General features: G+C 37.7%; 1 protein-coding gene across 17 annotated transcripts in view; it reads right to left on the bottom strand.

Moving 5' to 3' along the window:
- Positions 1–14,481, bottom strand: part of LRRFIP2 (LRR binding FLII interacting protein 2) — a 109,239-nt gene that overhangs the window by 81,068 nt on the left and 13,690 nt on the right. For 16 of the 17 annotated variants that reach the window (XM_066350368.1, XM_066350374.1, XM_066350371.1 and 13 more), the window contains exon 2: positions 6,770–6,915. In XM_066350368.1, coding sequence (XP_066206465.1) covers positions 6,770–6,859 — 90 coding nt within the window. In that variant the 5' untranslated portion in view covers positions 6,860–6,915. Of the gene's footprint in view, positions 1–6,769; positions 6,916–10,196; positions 10,218–14,481 lie in introns of those variants that run through there. The other variant, XM_066350369.1, reaches the window with a different exon arrangement.

Raw genomic sequence — 14,481 nt, 5'->3', positions numbered from 1 at the left:
TGGAGACACAGTCAATAAAGCATTGACCTAGAATGCTGAGGTCGCCAGTTCAAAACCCCAGGCTTGCCCAGTCAAGGCATATATGAGAAGCAATTATTATGAGTTAATGCTTCTCGTTCCTCCCTCCCCCTTTTTCTCTCTCTCTTCTCTCTAAAATCAACAAATAAAATCTAAAACAAAAACATTTCAGGCCAGAAGGGATTGGCATGAAATATTCAGTGCTTAAAAGCAAGGACCTATAACCAATACTACTTTACTCAACAAGGCTATCTTTTAAATTGAAGGAGAAATAAAGAGCTTTCTAACAAGAAAAAGCTAAGAGTTCATTGCTACCAAACCAGTATTATAGGAAATGTTAAAGGGTCCTCTTTAAGAAGAAGAAAAAAAGAAGCAATAAATACAAACCTATCAATAACCACTTTAAATGTAAATGGTGTAAATGCTCCAATCAAAAGACATAGGGTAGCTGAATGGATAAGAAACAAGATCCATATATAGGGTGAGCAAAAGTAGGTATGGAAAATAGTACAATTAATAAATATTAAGTCAAGAATAAACTCTTGTGTTTCAAATACTTAATACTGTAAACCCACTTTAACCACACCTTGTATATGCTGTCTATAAGAAACCACCTCAGAAAAAGAGATACAGATACTAAAAGTAAAGGAATGAAAAAATATATTTCATACAAATGGTAATTTAAAAAAAGCTGGAATAGCAAAACTTATATTATCAGAGAAAACAGACTTTTTTTTCTTTTAGGTGAGAGAAGGGGAGATAGTGAGGCAGACTCCCACATGTGTCCTGACCAGGATCTACCCGGCAACCCCATCTGGTATGACACTCAAATACCGAGCTATTTTTGGTGCCTGAGACTGATGCACTTGCACCAACCAAGCTATCCTCAGCGCCCAGGGCCATGCTCAAACCAGTCGAGCCACTGGCTGCAGGAGGGGAAAGGTAAGAGAAGGGGGATGGAGGGAGAAGCAGATGGTCACTTCTCCTGTGTGCCCTGACTGGAAATCAAACCCTGGACAGCCATATACCGGGCCAACACTCTATCCACTGAGCCACTGGCTAGGGCCCAAAACAGATTTTAAAACAAAGTATGAGACAAAGAATGACACTATATAAGGATAAAGAGATCAATGCAACAAAAGGATATATCCCTTGTAAACACTTATGCATCCAAAATAGGAGCAAATCTTGAAGGACATAAAGAGAAAGACTAAGAGTAATACTGTCATACTGGGAGATTTTACCACCCTATGGACAATGATGGATAGATCTTCCAGACAAAATAATTAACAAGGAAACAGTGGCCTTAGATGGCACACTAGATCAGATGGATTTAATTAATATCTTCAGAGCATTTCATCCCAATGCAGCAGAACATACATTCTTTTCAAGCATACATGGATCATTTTCTAGGGTACGCCACATGTTAGAGGACACAAAATAAGTCTCCATATATTAGGACAATTGAAATCATATCAAGGATCTATTCTGACCACAATAGTATGAAACTAGAAACCAATCACAAGAAAGAAACTGCAAAACATACAAACACATGGAGGCTAAATAACATATTAAACAATGAATAAGTTATCAATGAGATCAAGGAAATCAAGAGCTATCCTGAAACAAATGAAAATGGGAACATAGCAACCCAAAATCCATGGGGCACAGTGAAAGCAGTCCTAAAGCCTGACCTGTGTTGGCGCAGTGGATAAAGCACTGACCTGGAAATGCTGAGGTCGCCAGTTCAAAACCCTGGGCTTGCCTGGTCAAGGCACATATGGGAGTTGATGCTTCCTGCTCCTCCCCCCCTTCTGTCTGTCTGTCTGTCTCTCTCTCTCTCCTCTAAAATGAATAAATAAATAAAAATAATTAAAAAAAAAAAGAAAGCAGTCCTAAGAGGTAAATTCATAGCATTACAGGCCTATCACAAGAAACAAGAAAAATCTCAAATAAACAATCTAATCTTATACCTAAAGGAACTAGAAAAGGAACAACACACAAAGCCCAAAGTGAGTAGATGGAAGGAAATAATAAAGATATATATATATATGCCCGGCCAGATAACTCAGCTGCTTAGAGCAGCAACTGAATACACCAAAGTTGTGGGTTCAGTCCTGGTCCAGCACACACAAGAAGCAACCAATGAATGCAAAAATAAGTGGAACAACAAATCAATGTGCTATCTCTCTCTCTCTCTCCTTGCCTTCCTCTCTTTCTCTGAAATCAATACATAAACTAAAATACAAAGTTACGCCCTCTTCAGGGCATGCCCACTCAAATCTCCTTTTTAAGTGAGTTATCTTTCAGCTAAACTCTAAGATTCCCCACAAGACTTGTAAACAAGAAAGCAATGGGCAACAGCAGCTAATCATGGGCTAACCTTCTAAACCTGTCTCCAAGACCCCTTTTCCCCTGACTTTCCAGTGAGCTGACAGCAGCATAGCCCTGGCTCACGTCTTTAAAAAAAACAAGACCAATGAAAGAGCTGGTTCCTAAAAAGATTATACGAGATTGATGTCCTTTTAACCAGACTCATCAAAGAAAAACAGAGGACCCAAATGAATAAAACCAGAAATGAAAGAGGAAAAATAACAACTGACACTACAGAAATACAAAGGATTATAAGAAAATATTATGAAAAACTAAAAGGGATAAATTCCTAGAAACATACAATCTCTCATACTACTCAAAGCAAATTATAGATTCAATGCAATTCCTATCAAAATACCAATGGTGTATTTCACAGAACTAGACCAAATATTCCAAAAATGTACAAGGAACCACAAAAGACCCCGAATAGCTACAACAATCTTGAAAAAGAATGAAGTTGGAGGAATCACAATACTTGATATCAAACTATACTACAAGGCCATAGTTCTCAAAACACCACAGTACTGGCCTAAAAACAAATATATAGATATAGATCAATGGAAAAGAATAGGGAACCCAGAAACAAACCCATGCAAATATGGTCAATTAATATTCAACAAAGGAGGCAAGAACATACAATGGGGAAAAGTCTACTCAATAAATAGTGTTGGGAAAACTAGACCACCTTCTTACACCACATTAAAAAAACTGAAAATGGAGTCAAGTCTTAAATGTAAGACTCAGTACCATAAAAATCTTAGAAGAAAACATAGGCAGTAAAATCTTGGACATTTCTCTTAGTAATTTTTTCTGATGTATCTTCCCAGGCAAAGGAAACAAAAGAAAAAGTTAACAAATGGAACTACCTCAAACTAAAAAGCTTTTGCACAGCAAAGGAAATTATCAACAAAATAAAAAGACAACCCACTGAATGGGAGAACATATTCATCAATGATGTATCTGATCAAGGGTTAATTTCCAAAATTTATAAAGATCTCACACAACTCAACACCAAAACAAAATAAACAATCCAATTTAAAAAAGGGCAAAGGATCTAAATAGGCACTTCTCCAAAGAGCTCATACAAATGGCCAACAGATATATGAAAAGACCCTCTTTGTCACTAATCATCAGAGATATGCAAATTACAGCCAAATGAGATATCACTTCCTATCTGTCAGAATACCTATCATCAATAAATCAACAAACAACAGTGTTGGTGAGGATGAATGCAAATTGGTGCAGCCACTGTGGAAGATAACATGGAGGTTCCTCAAAAAATTAAAAATGGAAATGCCTTACTGTGGCCGGATAGCACAGCTGGTTAGAGCAGTGGTCCCCAACCCCCAGGCCGTGGACCGGTACCGGTCCGCAGAGAAAGAATAAATAACTTACATTATTTCTGTCTTATTTATTTTTAAGTCTGAACGATGTTTTATTTTTAAAAAATGACCAGATTCCCTCTGTTATATCTGTCTAAGACTCACTCTTGATGCTTGTCTCGGTCACATGATACATTTATTGGTCCCACCCTAAAGGCCGGTCCGTGAAAATATTTTCTGACATTAAACTGGTCCGTGGCCCAAAAAAGGTTGGGGACCACTGGGTTAGAGCATCATCTCGATAAACCAAGCTTGAACGTTCAATCCCTAGGCAGGGCACATACAAGAATCAACCAATGAATGCAAAAATAAGTGGAACAACAAATCAGTGTTTTGATTTTTCCCTCTTTCTCTCTCTTTCCACCTTCCTCTTGTTCCATAATCAATCAACCAATAATTTTTTTAAAAAATTAGTCAGAGGACCTCAATGGACATTTTTCCAAAGACATACTGATGGTCAACAGTTTAATGAGATGCTGTTCAGCATCACTAATCATCAGGAAAATGCAAATCAAAACCATAATGAGGTGTCACCTCATATCCTTTAGAAGGGCTATGATCAAAAGGACAAGAAATAACACGTGTTGGCAAGGACTGGAAAAAAGAGAAGTATTGTGAACAACTGGTGGAAATAAAAATTGTTGTAGCCAGTACAGAAAATGATATACAGGTTCATCAAAAAATTAAAAATAGAACTCCCATATGTTCAGCAATTCCATTTCCAGGTATTTATCAGATGAAAATGAAAACACTAACTCGAAAAGATACATTCATCCCCATGTTCACTATAGCATTATTTACAACAGCCAAGATATGGAAACAAATCTTTTTGACATTTATCTCTCAGCTTCACCTATTTCCTCATCTGGAAATAAGGCTATAATAATACCTATCCTACCTACCTGATAAGTTTATTGTGAAAACCAAGATGTGAAAGTGCTTTCAAAAATCAAGAAAAGATATAAAAAAACAGGCTACCGTATTTCCCCATATATAGGATGCACCCTTTTTTGAAAAATTTGGGGTTGAAATACTGGGTGTGTCTTATACAGTGATTGTAGATTTTTTTACCTGCATTTCCCGCTTTTTTGCGTGGATGAGTTGTATGAATTTTATGCATAAAACTTGAGTTCAATAACTTTATGTAATACATTTTTTTTCAAATTTCAGGCCCCAAAAGTAAGGTGCGTCTTATACATGAAGTATCTTATACATGGGGAAATATGGTATCAGTGAAGGGGTTGGAGAAGATTCATAAACAGTATAGTAGAGTGAGTGGCTAAATGCTCAGACTTTGGAGCCAGAGGTCATTTGTTTGAATCTAAGCTCTGCTATAAGCCTAGCTGTGTGACCTTTAGGGAAGCTACTTAACTTTTCTGTGCAATGGTTTCTTCATTTATAAAATGAAGATAATAATAAATCAATCTCAGAATTTTGTAAGGAATAAATTTATTAATGCATTTTAAATACTTAGAATAATGTTTGTCACATAGTAAGTACTCAAATGTTAGATGTTAGAATGCTATCCAATTTTGTAAATGAAGCATCATACCCTAAAAAGAGTTCAAATACTTAACAACAGTATGAAAAAGGGCCTCGAGGATGCTGGTATTCTCTCTCCTTACAGAAATCTGGGCATAGCCCTCCGATTTTGGAAGTAAACACTTTGAGTAGTTTCTTTTTTACTTTTCTTTTTTTATGTTTATTTTAGAGAAAGAGGTAGGGGAAAAGAGAGAGAGAGGACAGTGACATCAGTCTGTTCCTGTATGTGCCCTAACTGGGAATCAAACCAGTAACCTCTGCTCTTCCAGACAATCCTCTAACCAACTGAGCTATCTGGCCAGGGTGAGTAGTTTCAATTTTCAACTAAACCTATGTGGCCTCCAAAATACCTCAGTCATCCAAATAGTTAATGTTGTTATAAAGTAATAGCTATTTTATTTCATTTTTAAATATCCTTATCTTTTCATCTAAAACACCTCACCAATTTTTTTTTCTCACTGATTTTTTAAATTTTGTTAAGGTACTATAAATTTTGTCATCAGTTTTTAGATTACTTTTCTTTGCTTCAAATATCCTCTTACAGAACTTGACTTCTAATTCAAAAGCTAACTGAGTAACTTACAAGAGGAAAAACGTACCAATGCGTTAGGCCAAAAATGACTGTACAACATTGTCAAAAGGAAACAGCACTAGTCTTAAATGAGCTATTTACTAAGAATAACAAAGAGGAAGTGATGAGGGAATAATTCTCTTCAAAAAAATATAATTTAATAATACAGTACTCTAAGCAATTCTTGCACCAGATTAGTTTATGGCAAGATTGGCAGCTAGAGTCTGAAACAAAGTTGGCGTCTAAGAAATCATTGCGAGGAGCCGATCTTAAGTTTTCAATATGCAACAGGAAATGTTGCCAGTGATTCAGTAGGTGACACCCTTTTTCTTTTTCTTTCTTTTTCTTAGTTGTCAACAAACCAAAACAAAAATGCTTCAGAAGCTCTGTTACTAGCTAAAATTTAAACATAAAAATTCCATTGCAATATTTAAAAAAACAGCTAAGACACTGAATCTGAGTAGATTCCAAATAAGGATTGTTTCTGTCAACATTTACACAGTACCTCCTGGAATATATTAACTGTATATAGCCCAATGAGCATCTTTAATATAGTTATCCTATCTTCAGATTCTAATTACCTTAAGTTTCAATGCTAAAGATTAATTATAAATTTTAATACATTAGGACAAGTACCTGGAAACTCAAAATAATCCACAAAAATAAAATGAAAAATTAATTTTAAATGAGTTGAATAGATATCCAAGAGATGGCAACTATATTTTATTCTAATACAGTATTTTAGAGGCCAAATACAACATATTATTTATAATAAACATTCTGAAACTAGCTCAGTGAATGAATGTCCATCTCTCTCACCCCGTATTTTTACAACAGTCTCATCTGTGCATGTCAGTGTTGAGAGGGCTTTTTCCACACACACCTCTCTGGCAATGTTACTCAAAGCTTCATCTTCTGCAGAAAATCGGTCTTTCACAGGTGTTCTTTTTCTTCCAGAACCAGGAGTCCCCATCTTGTCTTCTTGATCGTCTTTTAACTCTGAAAAATGATTTCAGTCTGTTTTCAGCCCTGAAATAAACAGAAACAGAATAATTGAGGATGTTTCTCTTTGTGTAGTTTGAATGCTCACTTATTCATACACTTTTAACAAAGAGAAATTATATTTATGTATTTATATATTATAATTAATCATTAAATACTTTATCTCACTATTAAATTATTCCAATAATTTTTAGAATATTTAAATTTGTACTAATTACTGGATCTCCCAACCCTTTTCATCATACTACACAGGGCAACCTATGAGAATGTTATAATATTAGCCTCAGAAAACTGCAGTCAACAGTGATTTTACTTGTTTAACATTACTACAGCTATGTCTAAAATCTCTTACCATTCCAGAGCGAGAAAAAAAAAATTTTTCTAAAGTCATTCAGCCTAAAGCTTTGAGAGAACACACTCAAAAATTTTTCATATAGTGCCTTAAAGTTACAAAGGTAACTTAGTTTTTTAGTGTAATTTAAGAAAAAAATTCAATCAAACCATTACCACATAAAAGCAAATGAAGGTACCTGTATATTATACTGCAATTAACAATAACCAACAGTATCCATGCAACAAATATCTGAAGGCCTGTTACTGCCACATATTCGTCACACACGGGGAGTGACAAATAAAACTGACATGGGCCAATGATGAGAATATATCTACGGGGGACAAGGGGAGGGGAGCAAAGAGAGACAAATACACGGCGATGGAAATGCGGACTCTGATGGGCACACAATGCAGTCAACAGGGCCAATGCCATAGAAATGTCTACCTGAAACCTATGTGTTCTTATGATCAGTGCTACCTCATTAAATTTAATTTTCTAAATTAAAAATAAACAGGCTTTTTGATGCTGGAAAGAAAAAATAAATGTCTGTATGATGGATTCACTACTGTTATAAGTATTACAAGCCTATTTTTACAAGAGAGAAGAAAAATTAATCCTCCAGGATTGAATAACAAGGATGATGAAGACCAGTTAACCTTTCTTTCTAACACCTGGTGCATATTTGAAAGTAAAGTATCTCATTAGAGAACATACCCCAATTTACATGACTTCCCTCTCTCCTATATACATTCCTGAGAAGTACTAGCTCAGTTAGCTAAATATCCATTGACTTAATTTTTTCCCCTAATTTTAACAAAATAAACTGGCGAAACTTTATTATACTGTGAGTTACAAAGGAATTCTCAAGTAAGTATGCCCTGTCAGAATAAACTATATTACAACTATAAGTGACTTAAATGTACGGGAATTTGTTTGAGACGCAAAATAAAACAACCACTCCATCAGCCAATCCACTCTTCCGAAAAAGTTTTCTTCAATGAAAATTCCAGCCATTCTCATTTTATCTGGCACCACTTATTTCCCATAGAGCTAGTTTGTTGTCTGTCAATCAGAATGAAGACTGATAGTTCATTACTCTACCTAAGAAGATATATCTGGCCTGACTGGGTGGTGGTGTAGTGGATAGAGCATCGGCTTGGGATGTGGAGGACCCAGGTTCAAAACCCTGAGGTTGTCGACTTGAGCACAGAGTCACCCACCGGCTTGAGCATGAGATCATAGACATGACCCTATGGTTGCTGGCTTGAAGCCCAAGTTCACTGGCTTGAAGCTAAGGTTGCTGGCTTGAGCCCAAGGTCACTGGCTTGAGCGAGGGATCTATGGCTCAGCTGGAGCCTCCCAGTCAAAGCACATATGAAAAAACAATCAATGTACAACTAAGGTGCCGCAACAAAGAATTAATGCTTCTCATCTCTCCCTGTCTGTCTGTCTCTCTTGCTAAAAAGAAATATGTATATATCTGGATATAAGTAAGAAGAGGACTCACTGAAATGGAAACAGACAAAAACGAATGTCTAAAAGCAGCAGCTGATAAATATAAGCTACAAATCAGGACAATTTCCAAAAATCACAGAGGAATTTTCTCATTAGTCTCCTTCATCTTCAGCACAATTTTGAAGACTATTCATCATTTACTTAATAGTAACAGAGTACAAACATTAATTACCTATTGAGAAAAAAGCAGCATGCAATACAAAGTTCCTTTTAAGACTACAGTGACAATTTAGCTAACATACTGTGGTGTCAGCCAATAATTATCCTTCAGCCAGCTTTCCGAGGACACATTGAAAGACATTTCACAGAAACTAGAGACAAAAACATAGGCATTTTCTAATTCTAGACACAAAAATGATTACAGAAGAAAAAGAAAAGATCTGGCTTGAAATATACCCAACAGTAGTATCATTAGGAATTTATGATTATGGATGCATTTTTTTCTTCTTGATTCGCTAAAATTTTAATAGCACTGGGGAACAATATACACATTAAAAAAAATAAAATCATATCCAAGGCTCAAAGAATCAACTGGCCTCAAAGTGGATCACACCCAAATTAGGCACAATATACTAAACAGCTGAGACACACTATCTGGAGCCACTGCTGCTGGTACTATTTTGAATATATTTCTTTCTCCTCTTTTCCCAGAATGCATTTTGTTTCTTTCTCTCCTAACACTCTCTTAGACCTGCCAGGATATACCTAGCACACAGATTTACATGAACAACTACCTTTTCTTAAAAATGCCTCAAAACAAAACTGTTTCAACAAGCTTCAGGCTAACCAGTCCCAGGAGTAAGATGACAAAAAAAGGGACAGAGGCATAGGATAAACAGGAAATGGGACCAACTTCCTGTCTGTCTTCCTTGTCCTTCTTACGTAACTGATTAGTCAAGTCCTGTCACCTCTTTCAACTGCACTAGAGGCAGACCAACCATTACCTATTTCAAAAAACAATATAGTGCTTTTGAGAGAATTGTATTATTTGTACTCTGAAGGCCAATATCCTTAAAGGTTTTCAGCTCCTATGCAATCTATCTTCTAACAACTCCAGAACACTCTATATCAGTGACGGGGAAAACCTTAAAAGAAATAAGATTTCTGGCATAGTCCATGGAAAACAGCTTTTCAACAAACTAACAGAAATCAGGACGCAGACTCAAATAGATTATATCCAGCTTCTGACCCTCAAAGGACTTGCGGTGAGTTTCTGCCCTGAGCAGGTTTCCTCGCACTCTTCCTCAGGGGCCACGGAACGGTGCTCAGCTCTCCCTTTGTGCTACTGACCGAACCAAGACCTAAGCCTTTACAGCAACAACAACAAAGCGGCCTGAGTTTTATCAGGCCCTTTACCTAGATAACATCAAGCTGATTCTCTCCAGATGGTTTTGTCTTTAAGTACTGGTCTATCGAAGCGAAAGAGAGAAATACCTTCAAAATGTCGTGGAATACAAACCTTCCAAAATAGACAGATACATCAATAAGGCTTTCTCTTCCCCAATGAGCTCCTCATGTAACACATTTCTGAAAAACAGGCATTCTGCCACATTAAGTGATACTTCAATCATGAGATTGCTCCCTTTTGTGAGAACAGAATGTGTATGTTATGTGAGTATGTCACATTCTAAATACAGCACACAGTTCTGTCTGGTACTGATTGCTGCAGTTCCCTTATATCTAAATATTTCATCACAGAGAACTCAAAACATTGTCATGATAAGTCTTTCTATCAGAGCTGCCATTACAGATAACACTGGTCTGCACAATAAAACACTTGCTAGTTAGTCATCAGCATTTCGCAGTATCTGGAATGGCACCTGAACTAAAGACTTAGTGTGACTGCAACTGTTCCCCATTGAACAAGATTTCAAGTGAGAGAACCTGAGTGCACAAGTCTGCCCTTCCTACTGCCTAAGCCTTGGTTTCTTCATCTGTGGAGTGGAAACAAGGGTCCAACTATTTAACACGGTTAATGTGAGGCTTAAAGGAGTTAAGATAAACACAATCCCTTAACAAACTTATAAAGCACTCCATAAATGTTTTAAGTGTCTTGAATTAACTATCTCTTTTACATATTTAGCTTATGAAGTTGATAAAAGGGCAATCCTTGCCTTTCTTTACAATTTCATACTTTTAACTAACCAAAAGTATCCTCAAGTTATTTTCTCTAGCATGCATTATATAGCATTAGCCATGCTAAGAAGTTTTGCTGAAGCATGGAACAATCTGGAAAAAATAAAAATGCCTGTAGTACTGTGATGGCGAACCTTTTTATAAAAACCGCCCACTTTTGCAGTGCTGGTCAACCTGGTCCCTCCCGCCCACTAGTGGGCGTTCCAGCTTGGTGGGTGGTAGCAGAGCAACCAAACGGCGCAGCAATTGGCCCACCCTGAAAGCTGGAACGCCCACTAGTGGGCGGGAGGGACCAGGCTGACCAGCACTGCAAAAGTGGGCAGTTTTTATAAAAAGGTTCACCATCATGGCTATAGATTAATCATTATACTTTCCAGCACATTTACATAATAAAATAAAAGTTTTTTTATGGTACTTTATGGAATTCCAAGTCTATTTTTGAAAATCTAAATGAATACACAAGTTTAGGAGTGTAGCCTTATAATGGGTGTTAGTCGCCTTATTAGACCACTTAGAATGGCCCTGGCTGATTGGCTCAGTGGTAGAGCACTGGCCTGGCGTGTGGATGTCCGGGGTTCAATTCCCAGTCAGGGCACACAAGAGAAGCACCCATCTGCTTCTCCACCCGTCCCCCTCTTGCTTCTCTCTTCCCCCACCTCTTCTCCTCCTACAGCCATAGTTTGACTAGAGCGAGTTGTGCCTGTGCCCAGGCACTGAGGATGGCTCTATGCTTGCCAGGTGGATCCTGGTTCAGGCGCATGCAGGAGTCTGTCTCTGCCTCCCCTCCTCTCACTGAACAATTAAAAAAAAAAAATAGAACACTTAGAAGGAAACAAAAGATAGAAGTCATTACTTGGTACACTTAAGATCTACTCATACCTTTCTATGTAATTTTTACTTCAAAAGAAAAAGACCTCTAAATAAATATTGAACTCTAGTCAACGATGCACATACTGAAATATTTAGGGTTGACACGTACTTATATCTTCTGCTTATTTTAAAATTCATCCAAGAAAATGAAATAACGAATAGAGGGATGGATATAGGGGATAGATAGATGATAAAGTATAATAAAACATTAATAGTAGAATCCAAATAGCTACCTGCATGTTAAAAGTAGAACTCTTTCAACTTTTCTGTATATTTGAAATTTTCTATAATAAAGTGTTGGGGGAAAAATGACTAGTTGAGAAGGGTAGACAACTGAGAGAACAAGAGGTACAGGAACTGCAAACTGCAATAAACAAATATTTTCTTAATTTCGTTCCATAATGTTTCATGGTTTTCAATAAACAAGGACTATAAAAATTTATGTTCGTCATCTCTGGTTTTTAAATCATAATTTTCTACCAGATTTACTATCACTTTTGGAGACATAATAAATTCTAAGTAAATGAAAAACACATTGCTAATTTTAAATACAATGAGCACCACTGAATTAACCTTTAAAATTAAAAATCTGGCCTGACCAGGCGGTTGCGCAGTGGATAGAGCGTCAGACTGGGATGCGGAGGACCCAGGTTCGAGACCCCGAGGTCGCCAGCTTGAGCGCGGGCTCATCTGGTTTAAGGAAAAGCCCACCAGCTTGAACCCAAGGTCGCTGGTTCCAGCAAGGGGCCACTCAGTCTGCTGAAGGCCCGCGGTCAAGGCACATATGAGAAAGCAATCAATGAACTAAGGTGTTGCAACGCGCAATGAAAAACTAATGAATGATGCTTCTCATCTCTCTCCGTTCCTGTCTGTCTGTCCCTGTCTATCCCTCTCTCTGACTCACTCTCTGACTCACTCTCTGTCTCTGTAAAAAAAAATTAAAAAAAAAACAATTTTTTTTAAATTAAAAATCTGACTGGAATCAACAGGTCAAATTAGAACAAAGAAGCAACCACTAATGTCCTCAACGTCCTGAAAAAACATCAATTTTCAAGTCTACAAGTTTTTATTATCTGAGCACAATTCTCTGAAAATGTTCAGGTTTCCCTGAAGACCTTTATGATTACTTCCCCCCATCTAATTCACTCACTGGGAAAAAGTAATAGTGGTAGGAGATACTTTTATATGAGAAAGGAAGATGACAACATTTTCCCTGTTTTGAGCCATGTTTGTCGGTCAGCTTTGTGTAGCTTAATCCTATCTTAGAAAGGGCAAAGAAATGTCCTGAATGGTAGGCAAGATACCAGGCAGACCCATCAGAGGAAGAAGTCAACAAGACATAACACACTATCAGTACAGTGTTCCTGGGGAATAACTGCAGAGAGCAGGACTAACAGCACAGCTGGGAGAGGGGCTAATCCAGGTACCACTCCAATTCAGAGACACTTGCATTTACTTCTGCTTACAAAAGTCCTAATACCGACATTTGGTGGCTCCTTTTTATAAAAATAAAGAGAAACTGACCCTCCCCATTCCCGTGTCTGCTCATTCCACCATCCCATGCCACCCCCCCACCCAATAAACACATACACACAGAAACAGAGAGAAGATACCGTTAATAATAAAACAACTTCCTAGAAGGACATGAGTTGCTAGATTCAAAGAGCCCACAAAATGCTCAACACTAGTCCTGAGTCCACACCAAGGTATTCATAGTGAATTATCATAGTGCATTCAAACAGTGCGAACAAGAATAATTTTACAAGCTTCAAAGGATGGGAAAATCAGGTCAGGTATCAAGGATTAACAACAGAATGGATTCATACTTCCAACAGTAATTCTGAAACAAGAAGACAATAAAGTGATTCCTTCAAATTTGTGAAGTTAAATTATAGACAACCTATAAATAGCCCATGCCAGTCAAACCATTCTATTCTCATACTTGATAATTAAAAACATTTTCAGACATGCATGGTCTCAAAAATTCACCTCTTTTACATCCTTTGTCAATCAGCTACTATAAAATATACTCCATTAAATAAAAATCAAGAGAAAGGAAACTCAGCATAAGAGAGGCACAGCGGATTGATCCCCAGCAGGATGAGAGAGAGTGACAGAAAGAGAGAGAGAGAGAGCCCAAGGAGCTACAGATTTAAGCAGAGTAATGCCAAAGATAATGGAGGATGTCACCACCAAAACCTGCACAGCCTTCGAGACTTTTTATTTTATTTCTTTTTGAAACAGGCAGGGAGAGAAATAAACATTGGGCTGCTCCTGTATGTGTCCTGACCAGGAAATCAAACCCTCAACCTTGTCTTCTCAGGATGATGCTCTTACCCGACTGAGCTAACTGGCCAGAGCAAAACTTCTTTTATCCTTTCCTTTTTTTTTTTTAAATGAGAGGAGGAAAGACAGTGAGATAGACTCCTGCATTCACCCCAACCAGGACCCACCCCACAAGGCCATGTGGGGCCAATCCTCGAATCAGCCGAGCTATCCTCAGTGCCTGGGGCCTACACTCAGACCAACAGAGCCACTGGCTGCGGGAGAGGAAGAGAAGCAGATGATCGCTTCTCCTGTGTGCCCTGATCGAGGATGGAACCCAGGACGTCCATACACCACGCCAACGCTCTACCCACTGAGCAACTGGCCAGGGCCAAGCCCCTGAGGTGAACCTTGCCCAGATTTTTACATGAATTTAACTTGTCTTAACCCCATGTTAATGAAGTTTCTGCTGT

This window comes from Saccopteryx leptura, chromosome 10, assembly GCF_036850995.1.
Source record: "Saccopteryx leptura isolate mSacLep1 chromosome 10, mSacLep1_pri_phased_curated, whole genome shotgun sequence".
Lineage (NCBI taxonomy): Eukaryota > Metazoa > Chordata > Mammalia > Chiroptera > Emballonuridae > Saccopteryx > Saccopteryx leptura.
The sequence above is the reverse complement of the archived record's forward strand: the minus strand, read 5'-3'. Positions and strand labels throughout refer to the sequence as shown.